Source organism: Aotus nancymaae, unplaced genomic scaffold (assembly GCF_030222135.1).
Source record: "Aotus nancymaae isolate 86718 unplaced genomic scaffold, 86718_ANA_hifiasm-v0.15.2.pri h1tg000014l, whole genome shotgun sequence".
Classification (NCBI taxonomy): Eukaryota; Metazoa; Chordata; class Mammalia; order Primates; family Aotidae; genus Aotus; species Aotus nancymaae.
Window position 1 is genome coordinate 44,826,570 of NW_026988425.1, and position 21,418 is coordinate 44,847,987.

A 21,418-nucleotide genomic window follows, 5' to 3' on the forward strand; every position below is an offset into this window, starting at 1 on the left:
TCTCAAACCTTCTTAATGAAAATAAAAAGACTTAACCATTAATCAAAATTTAAAAATAGAAATAATTCTGTAAATATGCAAACATTAGCATAACATTCAAGTGGATGCAAAGGAAAGAATGCTGCATCAGCAAAAATATTTAGAATTAAGCTACTTTTGATGAGCAAGGTAGGTTAAAATTTGTATACTCACCTGTACTGGGTATATAGGGTGCTTCCTGTTGCATTGACAAGATAATTATTCTCAAGTAGCTCATTGTCTTTTTTCCAAGTCACATTTACTGCATTCAGATCCCCAGATGTTGTGAACTGGCATGTGAGTTTTACGTTAGAAGGCCTTTCTAAAGTGATATTTTTTTCTACTGGCATACTAGAATGTTCTATTAGCACAAAAGAAGACAAAATATGAAAGTTACATTTGGAGGAATCTAATACATAAAATCTTTATTAACAGTAGTGCTTTATTCACAATTTCTTAATGTAACATTCATGTGAAGAATTATTCCCCTATCAACATAGTTGGTTCCCTTTCTTTCTCCCTTTTATATGCACACCTAAAGAAAAGTTTTGATCCAACATTAACACAGTCAAAAAAAACCTAAGGCTGTGATATTTATCTCCTTAAGCTCTGTACTGAGCAGGATATAGGGTAGAGAGTACCCTAAAACATGTGCCCTATGCTCTAACAGTGTAAAAACAGCACAACTGTAAACACAAACACACACTCATGGGTGACAATGGAGTGCCTGTTTTAACACTTTTGAGTAATCATGTTGTTGGTAGTTATTACAAGAATGTTCTGTGTGTAACATGGATTAGAGTGATATATTATATTCTAATCATTCCTAGTCTTCTTAAGAACCTGGCCGGGCTCTGTGGCTCATACCTGTAATCCCAGCACTTTGGGAGATTAAGGTGAGTGGATCACAAGGTCAGGAGTTCAAGACAGCCTGGCCAAGATGATGAAACCCAGTCTGTATTAAAACTACAAAAAAAAAAAAAAAATAGCCAGGAGTGGTGGTGGGCACCTGTAATCCCAGCTACTCGGGAGGCTGAGGCAGAGAATTGCTTGGACCCAGGAGGCAGAGGTTGCAGTGAGCTGAGATCACACCATTGTACTCCAACCTGGCCAACAGAGCAAGACTCTGTCTCAAAAAAAAAAAAAAAAAAAAAAAAAGGACCTGTAGGGACTGGATATAGACATAAGTACGGGACAGAGAATTTAAATAAGCATCCTGTAGTTCTGAATTTTAACTAAATTTCGAATATCAGTATGAATTCATGAAGTGTTTAGTTTAAAAGGAAAAAAGGAAAACACACACACACACACACACACACACACACACACACAATTGAAGGATCCAGAATATGCCAGGATAGCATACAAATTATTTTTGTGCAGAAGGCATTTGAGTTCCTGAAATCTCTTCTCTGACCAAAAGCAGAGCCTTTCAAAGGAACTCCAAAAAACCTCCACTGCCATAAATCCCTCCTTAAGAGTAATAAGGAAGATGGACTCTTATCACCGAAAATGATAAGTCTTCACACCACACCTAAACAGACACTGTCACAAAACTATCACATCTTCCACCTGTTATCTAAATTGCTCATTTATCTTTCCAAAAACTCATTCATTTTTCCATAAGCAGTCCCTCCCCTTACCCAACTAAGATGGCATATAAGCCCCCAAATTTAACTGCCCCTTTGAACTACATCTTTCTAACTTCCATCCATATGTAATTAAATACGCTGTTTGTTTTGCTAATCCATCTTTTGTCAGTTTAATTCACTGTGCCTGAAATTGTAGAGAAAAAGATGGAATGGTTAGGACTCCCCACCCTTCCACTACAACCCCAATTCCAAAGTCTGATATTTCAGGACCTCTGACCCAGTAGGCAAGTACAAGCTTTTTTTTTTTTTTTTAACCAGTATCCCAGATTTCTGCTGAGGGTCCACTAGAGCAAGAGCAGTAAAGCCTCTACTTGTCTTTTCTTTCTTCAGTTTAAACCTCAGGTTCCCAACCACTGACTCTCCAAAAATACACTCTCCCTCTCTCTCTCTCCCTCTCCCTCTCTCTCTCTCCCTCTCCCTCTCCCTCTCCCTCTCCCTCTCTCTCTCTCTCTCTCTCTCTCTCTCTCTCTCTCTCTCTCTCTCTCAGGGAAAACATATAAAGATAACTTTAATTTTCAACAGTAGTAAATAAAGAAAAAATATTAAGCATGTACCTTGTTTGTCCTACACTAACTGTACCTGGCTAACCAAACAGAAGAGAAAGTTTACTTTCTCTTTATAGAAAAATTCTAGCAAATGAATAAAAAAGAAATCATAGAAATATACCACAATGATGCTGCAACCCCTAGTGAATCATGGATCTAGGCATTTTCCATCAACTGCTGCAATAATTTCAAAAACAGAATTATGTCTCTCTTGATGAAGACTATCTCATTACCTAGGCTATAATCTTGTCAAAAAAGATGTTGGAGGAGGTTCCTGAAATGGATTAAGTCTCTGGATCCAATTCCCAGTTTACAGGAAATAGGGATTATGGAAGAACACATTAAACTACATTTCATGAAAGTAAGCAACAAAATCCAGATTGTAGGAAAACTACAAAATGAATGATCTGGGCAGGGCAGGGTGGCTCACGCCTGTAATCCCAGCACTTTGAGAGGCTGAGGCAGGCAGATCACCTGAGGTCAGGAGTTCAAGACCAGCCTGACCAACATGGAGAAACCCCATCTCTGCTGAAAATACAAAATTAGCCAGGCGTGGTGGTGCATGCCTGAAATCACAGCTACTTGGGAGGCTGAGGCAGGAGAATCACTTGAACCCTGTAAGCGGAGGCTGCAGTGGGCCAAGATGGCACCATTGCACTCCAGCTTGGGCAACAAGAGCAAAACTCCTTCTCAAAAAAAACAAGGGAGGTAGTGTAGCGGTGGGGAAAACAGTGGACAGGAAGGCGGGAAAGGAGAGGCCTGAAAAGTCACAGCGAGCTGGAGCTGCTGGAGGACCTGAAGAGGAAGCAGAAAAACCAGTGAATACTAAGACTGTTTCTTCCAGTAATGAAGGGGAAAGTTCCAGTCATAGCACTGAGACGCATTCAGCTGAAGAAGCTGCAGACCTCCCAACAAAGCCTACAAAGATCTCCAAGTGTGGATTTTCCATAGGTAGTCAGACAACAAAGAAAGCATCAGACATACCCATCAAACTTGGATCAAGTAAGCCTTAAACTGTTCCAACACTTGCTCTAAAAACTTTCAGTGGCAGCAGCTTTTAATGAAGATGAAGATAGTGAACCAGAGGAAATGCCTCCAGAAGCAAAGATGAATATGAAGAATATAGGAAGGGATACACCAACATCAGCTGGACCAAACTCCTTCAATAAAGGAAAGCATGGGTTTTCTGATAACCAGCAGCTATGGAAGCAAAATATAAAATCTCATCTTGGAAATGTCCATGACCAAGATAATTAAATGATGTTTTGAAATTGGGGTGTGGAGTGGGTGTAAAGTTAAAAGGAACAGTTTTCTTTTTTAAAGAATGGTATAAGACTATCTTTGGAGCTGCTTTTTTTTTTTCTTTTTCATTTTTTTTTAAAAGATTGAGTGGTACACTAATAACTGAGAGTTTCAAATTAAAGGTACTTTATGTTTTATATACAGATTTTAAGACACTTGCTAATTTTGTTGTTTCATGTGATTAGTTTCCAAAGGTTACAGATAATAAAGAAATCAGAAATTGTACCTTACTGAGAATTGCATGTTTTTTTAAACACAACCATTAGCACATTAAGAGAGAAGCAGAAAGTATTGCCAGGCTGGGCACAGTGGCTCACTCCTGTAATCCCAGAAGCAAAGATAAAGATGAAGAATATTGGAAGGGATAAACCAACATGGGAGGCTGAGGCAGGCAAAGTGAAATCCCCTCTCTACTAAAAATACAAAAAAATTAGCTGGGTGTGGTGGTGTGTGCCTGTAGTCCCAGCTATTTGGGAGGCTGAGGCAGGAGAATTACTTGAACTTGGGAGGCATAGGTTGCAATGAGCCGAGATCGCGCCACTGCACTCCAACCTGGTGACAGAGCAAGACTCTATCTCAAAAAAACAAACAAACAAACAAAAGTTATTATCAATTTAAAACTGCAAGCAGTTACTCTCTTAACTCCCCTATTACCTAAACTTCTCTAGCTCCTAGGAACAGCCTTACAGAGAGATGCAGTATTGTATTGGGAGGAAGATGCTACTGAGCTATTGACTGAAAGTAAATTTAGATAAAATTAAAATTCCTTATGGGCATTTGTTTTGTTTCAAGTCATCATAAACTAGCTATTGCACTGCTATCAGCGGATACATATGTTTAGCTCGTAAAATGATTTTTTTTAATGTAAACAGTTGAATATTTGAAATAGCCCACTTCGCCTTAATGGGTCTTGTCTATCTTCATTACTCTTCAAAGAAAAACCATTTGCTACCAAAGTAAATCAGTATTTTGAGTGTGCTTCTCTTGTTTTCATTAGCTAGTTCCTGTAAGAATTTCCACCAGAACTTGAGGCAAATCATAAGGAAGCTGTTTCTTTTAAAATACAAATCATCACCAAAAATTTAAATGTATATATTGTTTATATATTTGGCTGTTTTTATTTTTTAAAAGGTATAAACACAAAAAAAATTTTTAACTTTGTATGAAGGTGAATAATAAGAAGATGCACTTTCTGTAACATTGTCTAAGGATGTAAATAACTAACTTGTGAAACACAATTTGAATTGAACTTAAATATCAGCTTTCTTACCAGAAAAATTATATGGTTTATTTTAAATGTATACATATTGACCAATGGCCTGAAGGAAAGAAAATGCATCTTTAAACATTTTTTGGAATCTCACCACATATACTTTGTTAGATTTGTGTATTGTAGGGCATTTGTTTTTGTATTTTTGTATTATATATGAACTTTTTTTTAATGTGACAGTTAAACACACCTTTAAAAGCATAGTCACAGACAAAAGAAACATACAGTATAAAAACCTCCATGAAAACTCCTACAGTATTATATTTGGAGGCAGCTTCAGACTGTTTTATTGGTGGTAACTGACCGCTGAGCTCTTTTAGACGGTAATAACTCCAGAGACGCAGCCCATGTAAATTCCTAACAGTTCACTAGCATTTAAGTTTAGAATAAGCCCCATGTAAAACAATAGAAATTTATGTAGAACTCTTAGTTCTTACATGATTTAATTATATCAGGATACATGAATTTTGCCTTACTTTAATGTAGGCAAACTATCCATTTTTATCCATTTTCTTGTTTGTTAAAATAACATACCTCTCCTACATATTCTTTTCTTGACCCAAATGAAATATTAACCTAAGGTCAAGCTGGGAGAGAGAAATGACTGAGATGAATGTCTTTAATAAAATACCAATAAAGTTGTCAAACTAAAAAAAAAAAAAAAAAAACAAGAATGATCTGTTACTTTCTATTCTTCCTTTCTCTTTTTTAATAAAATATCACTAAATTTGTCAAACTCCAGAAAAAATTCATTCCTTCCTTTCCCTCCCTCCCTCCCCCACCACCTTCCTTCTTTCCTTCCTTCCTTCTTTCCTTTCTTCTCCTTTCTCTTTCTCTCTTTCTCTTTCTCTTTTTTGAGAGAGAGTTTCTTTCCTCAGCCTCCCAAGTAGCTGGAATTCCAGGTGCCCGCCACCATGCCAGGGTAATTTTTTTGTATTTTTAGTAGAGACGGGCTTTCACCATGTTGGCAGCCTGGTCTTGAATTCCTGACCGCAGGTGACCTACCTGCCTCGGCCTCCGAAAGTGCTGAGATCACAGGCACGAGCCAGCGTACCTGGTCTGGTTTTTTCAATAGATAAATTTTAAAAGGGAGAGAGATGTCTTTGTATTGAACATCAGGTGCTATGTTTGGGGCACCTGAAGATCATAAGATGCTTAAAAGAAAACAAGCCATTAAAAGAAAAGCAAAACTGAACTGTAATATTTAGGGACACATACCTGGGTGATAAAACAATATAAAAAAGAAAGAAAGTGACTGCATAAAAATCAGAATAGTGGTAATTACTCTAAAGGGGAAGAGAAGGAGCTGTGTTTGGAATACAGCAGTGCATCATACAATTTTCTTAAGTTCTTCTCATTTTCGATAATGGTATAGTATGATTAAATGTAGAATGTAGAGTCAAAATGTAGAAAGAAAAATAATATAACTCAAAATGGCTAGGTGCAGTGGTTCATGCCTATAATCCCAGCAATTTGGGAGGTTGAGGTGGGTGAGACTACTTGAGCACAGGAGTTCGAAACCAGCCTGAGAAACACGATGAGAACTCATCTCTATAAAACAAATGAAAAAATTATCCAGGCTTGGTAGTGCATGCCTGTGGTCCCAGCTAGTTGTAGGCAGAGGTGGGAGGATCTCTTGAGCCCAGGAGTTGAGGTTGCAGTGTGTTAAGGTGACTCCACTGCACTCCAGGCTGGGTGATGAAGCAGGACCCTGTCTCAAAAAAAAAAAAACTATTACTTTTAATTACATAAGAAACTTGATGAAATGCTTCCTTAAGCAAGGACCAGGTACAAGGTTTACAGATAGTGAAGTACAGCTCAAGCAAAGTGCTTTGTGGGCACATGCTTGAAATAACCGCTTGTGTAATCGCAAAATTGCTGAATTGAATTTTATGCTCAAAAAGACAAATAACATTTGATGTCTCTAGAATATCATATATTGCCAGAGACTACCTATTCCCTGTAGTTCCCTTTACTGTGCTCTATTTCACTATCCTAGTATATTTTAAACATTTTGCTAGCCACACCAAATTATTCCAATTACCTTTTAAATGTTGGTGCCCATCAGGATTTTGCTCTCTGGTCTCTTTACTTCTTAATTTGGCACTCCTTTGGTGGATTCAACTATTAATTCTAATGCTCTTTACTTGCAAAATCAGAACATCCACTGATGTCTTTTTTTTTATTTTACTGCTCCAGGTGTCTACGGAGCATCTAAATCTGGATATCCCATGGGAACTTCAGACTCAAAATATCCAAGAGAGATCCACTAGTATTCCCATATCACTGAATCATATGCAGTAGTATTCAGTTGATTCTATTGCTAAAATGTCCATCAAATTTGCCCAGTTTTATCCAACCCTCCTATTATTGGCCTTCATTATCTTTCACCAAGACCAGGCAAATTACCTAATTTCTCTTGGCCAGCTTCTCTTGCTCCAACCAAAGTTGTCCTTCTAAAAGCAAAACTCAAATTGTTTAACTGTCTTGATTCTATACCTTGCATTAGCAAATCAAAGTATCTTTGTATGGGACATCAGTTTCCTTATTTGTAAGGTGGGACAATACATATTCCATGAGATTGTAGAAAGTTCTATCATAAGAAAAGCAATAGTAGTATAATATAGCAATTAATAAATGCCCACTTCTGCTCACCATTTTCACTGGGGAATATTATAAAAACAATCATATACGATGCTAAGGGTTATATGTTGATTAAATCATCTAATTTTCATAATAGCTTTATGAGGTAAGTATCATTGTTATAATTCTCACTTTAGAGATGAAGCAAAGAGAGGTTGACTATCTTGTCTAAGATCACACATCAAGACAAAGGCAACACTGAATCTCAGATTTAGGTATGCCTGAGTCCAGATTGTGATAACCAACAGAATATGCCAACTCTCAAAGACATTACATTCTCATGACAATGGATTTAACTTAATTCACCTTCAAACTGTTGAACCAAGATTTTAAATAAAAAAAAAATTAATAGAAGATTAAATAAATGTACAGTGTACCTATATACCAATGTGAATGTGATGATAAATGAACAGTTCAATCAAAATATTTTTAAAATGTACATTTGCAGCTAAACACAGTTTTACATAACTAAGGTGAGCTCAGCCAGCAATGTTTCAGTTTCCTTAACACTGCACAACTTAATACTGCAATGCATTTTTGCCACCTTAGTGCTGCAAAAGCATCTATGACATCTACATTTCTAAAAGATAAAAATTGGTTGTTTCTGAAACATATTTTTAAGACTGCTCTTAAAACCATATAGTAATTTATACCTAAATAATTTCATATTTTCATAGGTAACATTTTTAAAGTATACGGGCCTTTCAGCAATTTGCAGTCTTTAGAGAAATGACATTTACATCTTCTTGGGTCTATTCAGGGCCCAATCTTTTAAATCATATCACTAGAAATAAAAGTCTGCTTTGTTCTTTATTAAAAAAAAGAAAATATGGAGGAAGCCGATTAAAATTTATTGCATAGGACAGTGTTTCCAAACATGCTTTAAAAACAGAAACTCTTACTAAAAACACTTAAGTGAACTGTGACATATACAACCAATTAGATGGGACAACTCTGATAGAAGCCAAGATAGAAAATATGGAGCCCCATCAGCCTAACTTTTCATTATTCATTATGAGGTAGGAGGTGGCCTGGACCAGACTGAAGACTGACAGAAACAAGGAAGAGGCGACGAAAACTTCTCTCAATAAGACACGCCCACCAGCACCGTGACAATTTACCATTGCCATGGCTATACCCAGAAGTTACCATCCCTTTCCATGGCAATGGCCCAGAAGTTACCTCCTGTTTTTTACAAATTTCTAAATAGTCTGCTCCTTATTTTGCATGCAATTAAAAGTGGTATAACCATGACTACAGAACTGCTACTCGACTCATTTCCCAGGGTACCCTGCGCTAAAGGAGAAGTCACAGAGCTGTAACACCCCTGCCTCAGTAAAGCTGCTTTTTTCTACCACCAGCTCACTCTTGAATTCTTTCCTGAGCAAACCTTCTCAGGCTACACCCCAACACTGGGATTCACCTGCCATGTAACAATTTCACCATAAAAGTCAACAAGGCTTCATGATGCAACCTAAAATATCAATGAAACATCCAGAATCCTTACAGAAACAGAAGGCCACACTAACATGAGGCCAACATCCCTATATAAAAATGATGCAATGGATCTTGTTTTTATCACTAATGTTGCACATCTTAAACACAGGGAGTTCACTTATAATCCCTCTGAATAAGAATAAAGTTATCAAATTTTATATCTGAAATTTATAAAACATAATACTATTCCTTGATTCTTGTAATTTCACCTCTTTCCCAAATTAAGTCTCATATCGAATGAAGAATCATGATCGTTTATTAAGTGATCCTATCAACAAGTTATTTACATGCTATCTGATTAGTGCAATACCAGTGTGATACAGCCTAAAACACGTGCTTCCTGAATCCCATAAACTTAAAATGTGAAATAACCAATGTGCACAGAGAAACCTGAAATGATAAAAACCCAACTTAAGTAAAAAGTAGTACACATACACTTTGATACACTTTTTTATATGTATATAAAATCTCCAAGTACTTCCAAGAGATTCCCTCAAGACCTATGAAAAATGAGCTGAGCCTATTTTCAAACTTTTAGAATCTTTTTTTTAACACAGGCATCCTCAAAAGAAATACCAAAAAATGTGAATGGCTTCTACACAAATGAAGCCAGGTTTTCCAAAATAATTCATCAAAGGTTTAGCAATGTTTTAGAAAATGTGTTAAAATTATTTAAGAGGAGACGCTAGTTGAATTTTACTAAACAAAGCTTCTGTTAGTCACTGTTTTCCTCTACTTCAGTTAGTACCAGAAATTAAATCATGTAATGGTTATTTTTCTACTTTCTAAACAGATTTAACATCATTTCAAAGAAAAATGAAAATAATTCTATTTGGATTCCAGAATTGTATGTCTCTTGTTGCAACAATGTAGTATTTAATTTGAGGCAATAACATTGGGTAATAATATAATAATTAAATATATTTTTCTATCACATAGTGAACAACATTGCATCTATCGTTTGCAACCTAACAGGAAAACTATAGCAAATGGTTACACTGTTTTAGTAAACAAATACATTTGTTGCCACTGTTTCCAAATAATTAACACAAAGTTAATCCAACACTATAACAGTGGCCATTGATCCTATTTTTGGACAATCAGAATCGAACACTCTTCCCATCCGTATACAACGGTTTGGTGATAGGCAAAGCACTCACTCACTGCAGAAACCTAAGAACAGGTATTTCTTCTCTCTGCCCAGCTGAGCACTAGAGTTTGGCCACTTTAATTATAACCTCCTTGTCAGGGCTTTAAAGTTAGAGGCAGGGAGTTAAGGACCTAGGTAGGACTGAAAAATTAATCACAATAGCAATGGCAAGTGTCTAGCAGTGACTGTGCCTCATTATTCCTTCATTCACTCATTTAACACTTATTTACTGAACACTTACCACGTTTTTCATATGCATTCGTTGAACAATTTCACTAAAAATATATTATGTGCCTTTATGCCAGGCCCTAACATTAAGAGTCCAGTGCCAGCAGAAATATCTCAAGCAGACTATTCCAGTAATCCTTGCTATCTGTCACCTGAGGTCCTTGGCATTGCCAGAACTTGATTTCCAATCTTCTCATCAATTCTGCTAGCCAAAGTCCTTTATTCAATAAATTATTTCCTGCTTAACTGGCTATAGACTGCTTCTGGGCTTGAGATCATTAACCTAATCCATATACACCTATCAAGATTTACACCAGATACTTCATCTATGCATTCCGTCCATTTGATTAAAATTACATAGCACTTATGTCACTTGGCAGCTCACAAATATCTAGAACATATGATAATATTTGGTCCTCAGAATAAGTTCTGCAAAGTCGTAATCATAGTACCTGTTCAGTACATCTGAAAGGCAATGCCCGAGGTCAGGGGCAAGATCCAGGCTGAGGTAGCAGTCCAGGACTCAGAACAGCCAGTCCCTGGCCCTGTATGCTCCCCTCCATGGCCAGTTCTGCCCTCCTGTTCTTAGAGCTACAAATCACACTTTAGTATTTTTCTACATCTCTTCTACATTTACAAATCAAAATCATCTTATGCCATAACAATTTGCCTTTGATCTTTATATCTAATTTCTGCCTTCTCTACCCTGATAAAAAGTTTCACTTATTTTGAACCATTTTGCACATATCCACTTCAATATAATGGAAGAAAGGAACAGCAAATGAAAATATTGTATCATTTGATTCCCCAGTACAAAAATCATTTAAATTTTGGGATGGGTTATTCTAATGATAATTTTGAAATTCTAATTTCAAAATTATTTTAGTACCATAACTATTTGAGAAATAAATCAGAGGAAAACTTAAGCAGAACCTCCCCCCACCAATATACACACACACAAACATACACACACACACACACACACACACAGATACTTTATAAAACTGGTAAAAAAAAAAGTTGCTACAATTAGTGAAGACTCAAAAGGGTGTGGAAAGCATTCAAGATTGGTCTCTTCATCCCTTCAACTTCTTTCCCCATCATGTTACATTCCAGGGAACAAAGGATTTAAAAGTGATGCATGCACACATATGTTCATTGCAGCACTATTCACAATAGCAAAGACATGGCATTAACCCAAATGTTCATCAGTGATAGACTGGATAAAGAAAATGTGGTACATATACACCATGGAATACTATGCAGCCATAAAAAGGAACAAGATCATGTCCTTTGCAGGGGCACGGATGAAGCTGGAAGCCATTATCCTCAGCAAACTAACACAGGAACAGAAAACCAAAACACTGCATGTTCTTACTTAAAAGTGGGAGCTGAACAACAAGAACACATGGACACAGGGAGAGGAACAACATACACTGGGGCCTGCTGAGGGACGGTGGGGAGGTGCAGAGCATTAGGGAAAAAGGCTAATGCATGCCGGGCTCAATGCCTAGGTGATGGATTGATAGGTGCAGCAAACCACCATGGAAAACGTTTATCTATGTAACAAACCTGCATATCCTGCACATGTACCCTGCACTTAAAAAATAAAATAAAAGTAACTGGATTTCATCAAAGAAGAGGTAAACACCAGCCTCAGGACACACCGGATAAAGATGAGGGCTCATAAATACCTAATGTAAACTGAGAGCATGGCCTGCTACCTTGGTAATGAACTTCTCCAAACTGCAGGTGCTTACACCTTGATGCCAGTCCTTGAGATTTAGTCTTATATCCAGGATGCCAGTCCTTGAGATTTATGTCTCATAGTATCAACTTCTAAGGTGCTAACCTTGCAGACACTCAGGGAGTCAGTATATACATTTTGGTACATACCCCAAGTGACTGACTGTCTCAGGTCACACGCCTCCTTTGCAGAAAAGACTCCTCTAACCAGACACGCTGTTAGCGACAGACTCTATCACACTTCCTTTATATACTTCCTAGCATTTGGCACTGTCTGGTATTACCTTTTATATTAATTTTTTATATTAATTTGTTTTCTTATTTATTCATTGTCTCTCCCCATTAAAACATAAACTGTATGACATGGGGGGAGGGGGGCAGAAAGGGAAGTCTGCCATGTTCATCACTGTAAACTGGGCTTTCAATAAATTTTTGTTGAAGTGGTTGTAATAATGCAACTGGCTCCTGGAACAGAGTGTTTAAAATGCAGAATCACGTCTGTAGACAGATAAGGCACCTTGCCTTAGACTGAAAGTTCAAGCATATAAAAATTCTGCCTCATGAATTATATGAGGAATTCTAGGCAGAAAGTACTTTAGGAGATATGCAAGAAATGTCTAAGAAGTTCTTGTCCCACACAGTTGACTCATTCATTCTCCTAAATAAATTTGTTTAGTATTTTTATAAATAAAATAAAATTTTGACTCAGTCATTGTCCCGAATAAATTTGTTTAGTATTTTTATATGCTGTATGTGATACAGAGGTGATTTTAAAAGTATTAATCTAGCAGGGGATGTATAACTCAAACATAAATTACAATTAAGTTTAACTGCAATAGACACTCTAAATCAAATGAGATCTAAATCATAGATGGTAATAGCATAAAAATACTAATTTTCTCCAAAATAAATCTATGGAGTAAGTGAAGAATCAGTTAAATTCCAAAAGCACTTTTTACAAAACCCAATTTTAAAGTGTATGAGAGAGAATTAAACTCCAAGAAAGAAAATCTGTTTCTTAAAAAAGAACAGAGATAAAAAGATACAATGTTTTAAAAATAATACTAACATCTTAATATCATAAAATGCCAAGAAATTAATGAATTAAAATTAATGAATTAACTGGCCAAACTTTTCAGACTGCAAGCCAAAATCTATTAGTGGATCAGGAAATCAACTTATAATAGTTATTACCAGATTTGTTTTTTAATGGATTGGAATGAAATTGTCAGAATATAATAAGCCTATTAGGTGTGGGTGTTATTTGACGAATGTTTTGTTTCACATGCGTGTGAATGGTGCATCAGGTTACAAAGTAAAATGTACTTCTTACTTTGGGCAATACTTTAATAACTTTGTAAAACAATGAAACAGTAGAGAAACAGAATAGAGTATGGGAACTGAAATATGATTACAGTGATATTTCAAAGCTATCAGAAAAAGAAGAACTATTCTTTTAGAGAGTGTTGAGATGCTGGCTAACAGTACAAAACAATAACCACAAAATTAGTTCCTTATCACATACAAAACATAAAACTATATCACATATGGGTTAAAAAGCGAAAGGTGGAAAAGTATACAAATAATAGGAAAAAACATATAATAAAACTTCTTCACAATTAAAAAGCACCACATACAAGTTTAAAGACAAGTGGGAAAAAATATGTGCAACTTATATAAAAAGTAAAAATTCAGTATCCAAAATTTATGCCTACCTCTTCAAAAAATAAAATATAAGCCTAATATGTGGATCAGGGAAAGGGGCCAACTGTCAAGATATTTTAAAGGGCAATATGGAAGCATATATTAAAATAAAGATGTGCGTAATTTCTAACTCAGCGATTCTATCGTGTGGTATTTATCATAGAGAAACATTCACAATTATGCCCTGAGAGATAAATGTAGGGTGTCTCTTGCAACATGGTTTATAACAAAAAATACATAAGCCAACTAGGGTCCACTAAAGAAAAAAATGTGTAAGTAAGCTGGTATATTTATGCTGTGCATACAAGTGAAAAAAGAAAAAAACAAGCTAGATTCATATGCAATATGGCTACATCTCCAAAAACTAATGTTGAATGACAAAAATCAATTTTCAGAACAATATATATGGACTAATACCACTAACACTAAAGAACACAAACAATACTACATAGTTTTTATGGATGCACACAAACACACTGAAACAAACACACTGAACAGAGTTTAGCATTGGAAAAGAGAGAGAACAGATATAGAAATGGTGGGTAACTCAGTAAGACTTGAACCTCATCAGTCAAGTTTTTTATTTCATCTCCTGGAGTTATATTTGGATATTTTTGAAATCTACTTTGTCTTTTTAAAAAATAATATAATATTCATTTCTCATGTTTTTAATATTTTTTCTTTTATGGCTCTCCTGGTATTTCTATAATTTGAAGCTCTGGAATGTCTAATCCTACTGCTCCTTAGCTCTGTTAGGGACTGCATGTTTGATTTTTATATTTTTGTCTTGTGTCACGTTGAGACATGTAACAGTAGGGATTATGTCACCAAGATGGGCAATGCATTCTTCTACAGAGGGTTTTTAATTTGCTTTCCTACCTGCCAGGGTCATTTTTGTGTTATTTCTCAGCTCAGAGGCTCCTGTACAGTATAACAGAGTTAATGTAAATTTACAATTTAAACTGTTAAGGACAGGTCCATGTCTTTCAATAATAAGGTAAATCTTTGGGGGTTTGGAGGTTTTTTGTTCTAAAATTATTTTATTAATATTATTTTTAATTGGCAGATAACACTGGGAATCTTTTGGTTTTAATGCCTAACAAAACTTTAAAAGAAAGAAGCCAACTTGTCATCTTGTGCTGTCTGCTGATTTTCTTCCCTAAATCAAACCTTTCATTACATTTATAGCCTAGGAAGGATCAGTTTTCTGGAGGTTTTCAGTTCCAACTCCCCTGCTTTCATGAATTCAAGGCTTTGTTTTTTATATTTTTGTGGCTCTTAAAACTCAAGGATCTTGGCAACAAACACAGGAAATCTAACAAAATATCACTTTATGGGTTTCAGGCCCTGAGCACCAGATTTGGTCAATAGAAACTCTTTACTTTTGTGTACATAGCTATATAGTTAAAAGAATGTTTACTATATTTAAGATATTTGTAGGTATGGCAGGAGAGTTTTCAGATTCTCTAAATTACTCTAATGCTGAAAATAATGTTTTAATATTTTTAAAACTGAACTCATTTTTACTTACAGAATTAAAAATTAACAAAAAACAGTAAATACATATCAGACAAGCAGGAACATACATGCTTCTCCGTTATGTGCTTTATTGAAGATGCTTTTGGCTCCATTCTTATTGAATACCATTAAAAGGGAGGGAAGAGACAGGTCCCACTTACACGGTGTGAGGTCCTGTGCCTGTGATTCAGCACCATCATGTAACTTCATGGTGAGATTATTAAATATTAATCACGAGATTATTAAATCATGTGTCTTCTCATGATAAGGGGATGGGAAACACGTGCAGGGCTCTCGTTTTTAATATATAGAAGAGCAGGGGTAATTTTCAAGTGGGGACAATTTTGTTCCACCAGGGAATGTTTGGCAATATCTGGAGACATATCCAGCTGTCCCAACTTAGCAGGTGCTACTCAGATCTAGTGAGTAAAGACTAGGAATGCTGTTAAATAACCTACAATGCTGCAAACAACCTCCTACAACCAAGCATCATCCAGCCCCAACCATCAATACCTCTGCTAATAATAATAATAATAATAAAAGAAACCTGACATAGAACAAAAGTCTATCACAGCCACCGCCACTTGTGTTGCTATGGGTAGATCCCTCTTCCATCTTTGCTTTCTCTGACTCTCTATGAATGTTAGGTCTCAATATTTTTTCTCTGTACACCAATAGTCTACGTATCAGATTTGATGAGTGCCTCTGAAAACTATCATAAGATTTTCAGCTCATTGGAGGCATGCTATAATCCCCTCTGCAATAAAATATTTTCACTTCTTTTCTTCTCAATCTTCTCAGTCACCTGCCCCTAAAATCTGAGTGGTGCTAACCTAGATCTCTTGCAGGCCTAGCTTCAGGCAATGTGGTTGTCTTTCCTTTTGTTGACTAATCTTCCCAAATCTTACCTTGTGCCTTAATTTGCACATCTGCATCTCTAATGTCTGCTTATATTACCTCCTTGGCTCATGAGAACCTTGCAGGACAGCTGCTTACATCTCAACATGTAAATAAAATGTGCCATTGGGTCAACACAGGAGAGCTGATTCTAACATGAACAGGCTGGTCAAGGAAACTGTCAGCTATTTCTTTTTATTTCTATCTCTTCAGTTAAACTATAACACTGATTGAGAAACCAAACCCTAATACACAGAGAGGAAAAAACCAAAAATAGAAATATATTGTGGTAACACAAACAATACAATGAATTCCAAATACTATGGACATTGGAAAATTAAGTACGGTGATATAAAAATAGTCCATATCAAAAGATTGGTTTTAAAACACCAGAAAGCAGAAAAAATACTTTTAGTTTCAGTCAAGTCAATTACTTTCACAAATTTATGATTAAGCAAAATGCGATTTCTTTTTTTTTTTTTTTTTTTGGAGATGGACTCCTGCTCTGTCGCCCAGGCTGGAGTGCAATGGCGTAATCTCGGCTCACTGCAACCTCTGCCTCCCAGGTTCAAGCAATTCTCCTGCCACAGTCTCCCAGACAGATGGAAATGCAGGTGACTGCCACCATGTCTGTCTGATTTTTGTGTTTTTGGTAGAGATAGGGTTTCGCTACGTTGGCCAGGCTAGTCTCAAACTCCTCTCAGGTGATCCACCCACCTTGGCCTCCCAAAGTCCTGAGATTGCAGGTAGTAAATGCAATTTCTAAAACTAACCTACTTAGTAATAAAGCAATTAAAATAGCTTATTTCTGTAGTTTTTTACTACATCATTTTAAAACTAATGTCATTATTCTTAAAATAAATATAATTAATTTAATAATGCTGTTAAAAGAAATAAGTAACTGGGCATTAAGAAAGGCTGAAAAACATAATGGTTAGTAGCACAGACCAGGCACCAAGCTGCCTCCATTTAAAACTGTAAGCTCCAATTCAAGGCTTGCGATCCTGGTCAGTTCCCTTCATCCCTTTTGCCTCTCTTTCCTCATCTGCGAATTACAAATAGTAACAGTACCCACCTCATAGAGCTGTTATAAGAATTAATTAAGTTATTTAGAAATTCATATATGATACACAGCATCATGAGTTTGTTAAATAAATAGCAATATTTCAAAAATATTAAATAAGTTAACAACACAGCTTTTATGAATAAAAAGTCATGTCTTCATTCTCCTAGGCACAAGAATTCATACGTTTTCCAGTCTCAAGAATCTTTGGGTAAGTATGTGTGTCAAGAGTCTGACCAAATTCCTTCTGGTCCAAAATTTACAATTAACATATTGTATTTGAATCTCTCTACAAGAAACATTTTATCCTAATAGAGAGATTAACTTCTACAATGGCCAGAGGGAAAGAGAAAATAGTAAGTAACAACATAGAAATGTCATAAGTATCGTTTATAGACAAACATGAATAATGATAAAATCAATGTTGATAAATATCAAACAATGTTACAAAAATATGAAAACACTCCATATACACATAGTAGGTTAAAAATCTTAATACCAGCCGTAAGAAGAAAGTCTATGATTCATAAGGTGAAAATGGATAAACAGCAATTGGAGTCATCTGTTATATCCAACTAAATTAGAGCCCAGAGACCCAGTAAAAAAGGAAAAGCAAAAACAAAAACAAAAAACACTTGGAACACAAAGCACCTGCTCAGGGCTAATAATGCAAATCAGCTGCTGAAATGACCTGGTATGACTTGAAGATCATACTTCACAGGTTCTGAAACAAACTGCCATGACTCTAAGACTAATTTACCCACCACAAGCATTTCAGAGCTTGTCAGCTCCTAAAAACTTTGCTAGTGAGAGGGAGTTTTCTTCCAAAACAATATATAACATTTCTCTATAATAAAACCCCTAAGCTTCTTTTTGTTTTTTCATTCATACTGAAGACCATTCCATTCTCTGCTTATGCACTGAACTGCAATTCTGTTCTACCAAACAAAACATTTTGTTTAGGGATTCATCTCTATATTTTTATTTTACCTTGAAACTCAAAATTATAAATATATCTTCAAATTTAAATTCTATAGTTCAGTAAAGGAGTTTCTAAGACCAAACTTTTTGATGGGAAGGCAACTAGAGTAATAACCTACATGGAAATTTAACCATTCAGTGCCCAACTCTGAGATCTAATGTTTCCAAATTAATGTCAAATCTTTTCTTTTGTCAAAAACAAATCCAAACTTAAATGAAGACATATTTATTATTATTATTATTTGACAGAGTCTTGCTCTGTTCCCCAGGCTGGAGCACAATGGCTCAACCTTGGCTCACTGCAACCTACATCTCCTGGGTTCAAGTGATTCTCCTGCCTCAGGCTCCTGAGTAGCTGGGACTACAGGTGTCTACCACCATGCCAGCTAATTTTTGTATTTTTAGTAGAGACAGGTTTTGCCATGTTGGCCAGGCTGGTCTTTAACTCCTGACCTCAAGTGATCCACCCACCTCGGCCTCCCAAAGTACTGAGATTACAGGCGTGAGCCACCGTGCCCGTCCAGAAGACATTATTTTTAAAAAGACTACTGCAATAGGGAAAAAGCTCCAAACTTAAGATCTGCAAGCATCCCAAAAGTAAACAGAAAAAGGCTACTTTTTAATATAGAGAAGGATAAGAAGACAAGCAGGAACTTTTTAGGGAAATTGGGCAAATGAGAGAGTGTACACAGACAGCATGATCAGGCTGCAGTCAGCCAATTATCAAGATGTTCTTCATTTTAATGTTTGCTCAGCCTTAGGGCAAGCCACGTTTCAGGGATCTGTAAGGAAGAAAAAAGCCAGACTAAAGTTTGATCAAGCCAAGGCAGAGGTAAGTAATGGACAATTGCAAACCATTAGTCGCTTTCTAACAGTGGGAATACTGCTTTAAGTAGCACTGTTTAGAATAAAAGAGGATTTAAATCCTCCAAACAGGTTAAGTAAGTAAATAACCAGCCTAGCATCAATTAAAAGTCTATTTCTTTCTCCTGCCCTGAGCGTTGACCCTTTGTTTCCAGGCCCCAGCTGTATTGGTTAAGTAAGGGGTGCCCTGATGCCAACATTGCCAGGCTGGTTAAAGAATGTGCAAATTGCTTTCTCACATGAGTCTCTTAAAGAAACATTTCATCGTAACAGAGGCAACCAACAACTAGAACATGCAAAAAGTAAAAGAACGTAGGAATGTTATAATTATTTTTTACAAGAATGAACTCCATACATTGGAATAGGGACATCTGGGAAAAAAACAAAAGCTGCAAAAAGACACAAAAATGCTCTGCCAAAAAGCTTAATGCAAACATTCCATTGCTTTCAGATTGAGAAACACACAGGTGCATGCACACTTGCGCGCACACACACACACACACCCCTTCTATTCATATTAAACAGAAATAAAGAAACAGTTCATAAGACTAGAGGACAGTTAAAACTGAATGTGTATTTGGAAAAATCTAATGATTGATTTAACAGATAGGATTGTGATATTTTAAATTCTAAATATACAATTTTAATATTGTTACTAAAACAGATTAATGACTCAGGAATTTAAAAAACTAAGATTACTTTAGAAACACTGGAACCAAAACTGTGAAAGAAAAAGCAGAGAAAGCAGGGCTGGGTTTAATTTTGGAGTTCCTTTCTTGCTTTTCCTTAGCACATTGACTCATTTGATATCATCCTTAATTTCTCTGGCTAAAGGTTTTCCAATAGATACAGAAATTCTCTTCTTGACCTAGAGTGATGTAATGGATGTGCCAGCAGGAATTAATGAAAACATAAGAGTATCTGCAAATCAAAATTGATTCTTCCTTTTCTCAGGTATCCGTTTTCTGGGGAGCCATTCTTAGTCCCAGCATGTCTGGAACATTGGCCTCCATTGTACACAATGTCCTCACCACATTAGATTCCCAGCACACTACTGTTATGTTTCTCTCAGCAGGCCATGAACAGTGATTATCACCTCACAAAGCAAAAAGTAGTAGCTTTGTTTAAGAAAAATTGTTTAAACCCTTATTTTGGACTTGCATTATTTGAAACATGATAAACTTACCAGTCAGTGATATGTTATGACTCTCCAAGGAAAAGTTAGAGTATTTTTCCATCATTTCTTCTCTGACAGGTGGAGTTGTAAAAGGTGTATCTGTAAGAGAAAGAACACATGATTACACAGTCTTACCAAGACTAAATGACTATCTAAAAACTACTCTGCAACAGCTAAAACACTGTTGTGAACTATTAATGAAAAATAGTGTTTTCAGGAAGCTCAGTCTTATATACTTCAAAGAAATTTAGAGCTATATTAGGCTATTAAATGTGAAAAAATTCTGATTTTTTTGTTCTTTTTCAACCTAAAAATCCCTACAGACTTACATCACATGGCTTTTTTTTAATAATAAAATCTTCCATTTTTATACTACAATTATAGTTTATTTATAAAACATAAATAAACTGAAGATACTGAGGAATTAGATGAGATACCAAGGAATTAGATGAGAGAGCCAGAAAATGGAAAGACATGAAGAGGTAGAGAGAGAAGATGAGAGAAGAAACAGCGACAGGCAAACCTTAATAAAGGGTATTAAAGAAAAAAATAGATAGCACTGGGCACCAAGGGACAGAGAAGAGAAAACAGCTTGACGGGCAAGTTTGGGCTGCTATTTGTTTTCCAGCTATGGTTACCAAGAGGCATGACCTCTGTCACCTGAATTCCGGTTTCCTCTGCCTCTGTCACTTCTCTCTACTTTTTTGAAAACTTGCATTAAAGAAACAAGGTTTCTATTTCCACCTCTCTCACTCTCTTTGAAGCTACTTTATTTTTTTTTACAAGGCCTACTGTTCCTTTTACTTTAGAGTACCAGACCTTACCTCCCAGGAAACTACTCAACTCTAGCAAATAAGTCAGAGAAGCCGTAGATAAGGCTTGTTATTGTAAATTTGGCTGCATTATTCAAATTAAATCCCATTTAATTTAAATGAAACCTGAGTCGTTTTTATTGCACTTTTTAAAAATAATCTGCTCAGAAAGTTATTTCTAGTACAAGATTAGATTTCTAGTTCTTTCATTTTCTTACATGTGTGAAAAATGTTATCAAAGTTAGTGATCACTTTTGTTACTTTAGCTTTAGAACACAGCTTTTACAATATTGCCTAATAAAATAACGTATCTTGCAGAACCTAACTCTCTTGTGTTCCAATGGTTTAATC

At 36.0% G+C, this 21,418-nt stretch overlaps 2 protein-coding genes across 4 annotated transcripts in view; one reads left to right on the top strand and one right to left on the bottom strand.

Moving 5' to 3' along the window:
* The window catches only part of EMB (embigin), a 48,229-nt gene that overhangs the window by 16,147 nt on the left and 10,664 nt on the right, over window positions 1–21,418 (bottom strand). The window contains exons 1-3 of one of the 3 annotated variants that reach the window (XM_064375963.1): window positions 20,916–20,988; window positions 20,265–20,354; window positions 193–379 (exon numbers count right to left, since the gene is read on the bottom strand). In XM_064375963.1, the coding sequence (XP_064232033.1) occupies window positions 193–379; window positions 20,265–20,354; window positions 20,916–20,973 (335 nt within the window). In that variant the 5' untranslated portion in view covers window positions 20,974–20,988. Of the gene's footprint in view, window positions 1–192; window positions 380–20,264; window positions 20,355–20,906; window positions 20,989–21,418 lie in introns of those variants that run through there. The other 2 variants (XM_064375964.1, XM_012449555.2) reach the window with 2 other exon arrangements.
* LOC110568126 (PEST proteolytic signal-containing nuclear protein-like) lies at window positions 2,544–3,640 on the top strand. Its single transcript, XM_064375740.1, is given in 3 exon segments — window positions 2,544–2,576; window positions 2,920–3,254; window positions 3,256–3,640. Coding segments are annotated over 3 exon segments (585 nt in total). The 3' UTR covers window positions 3,473–3,640.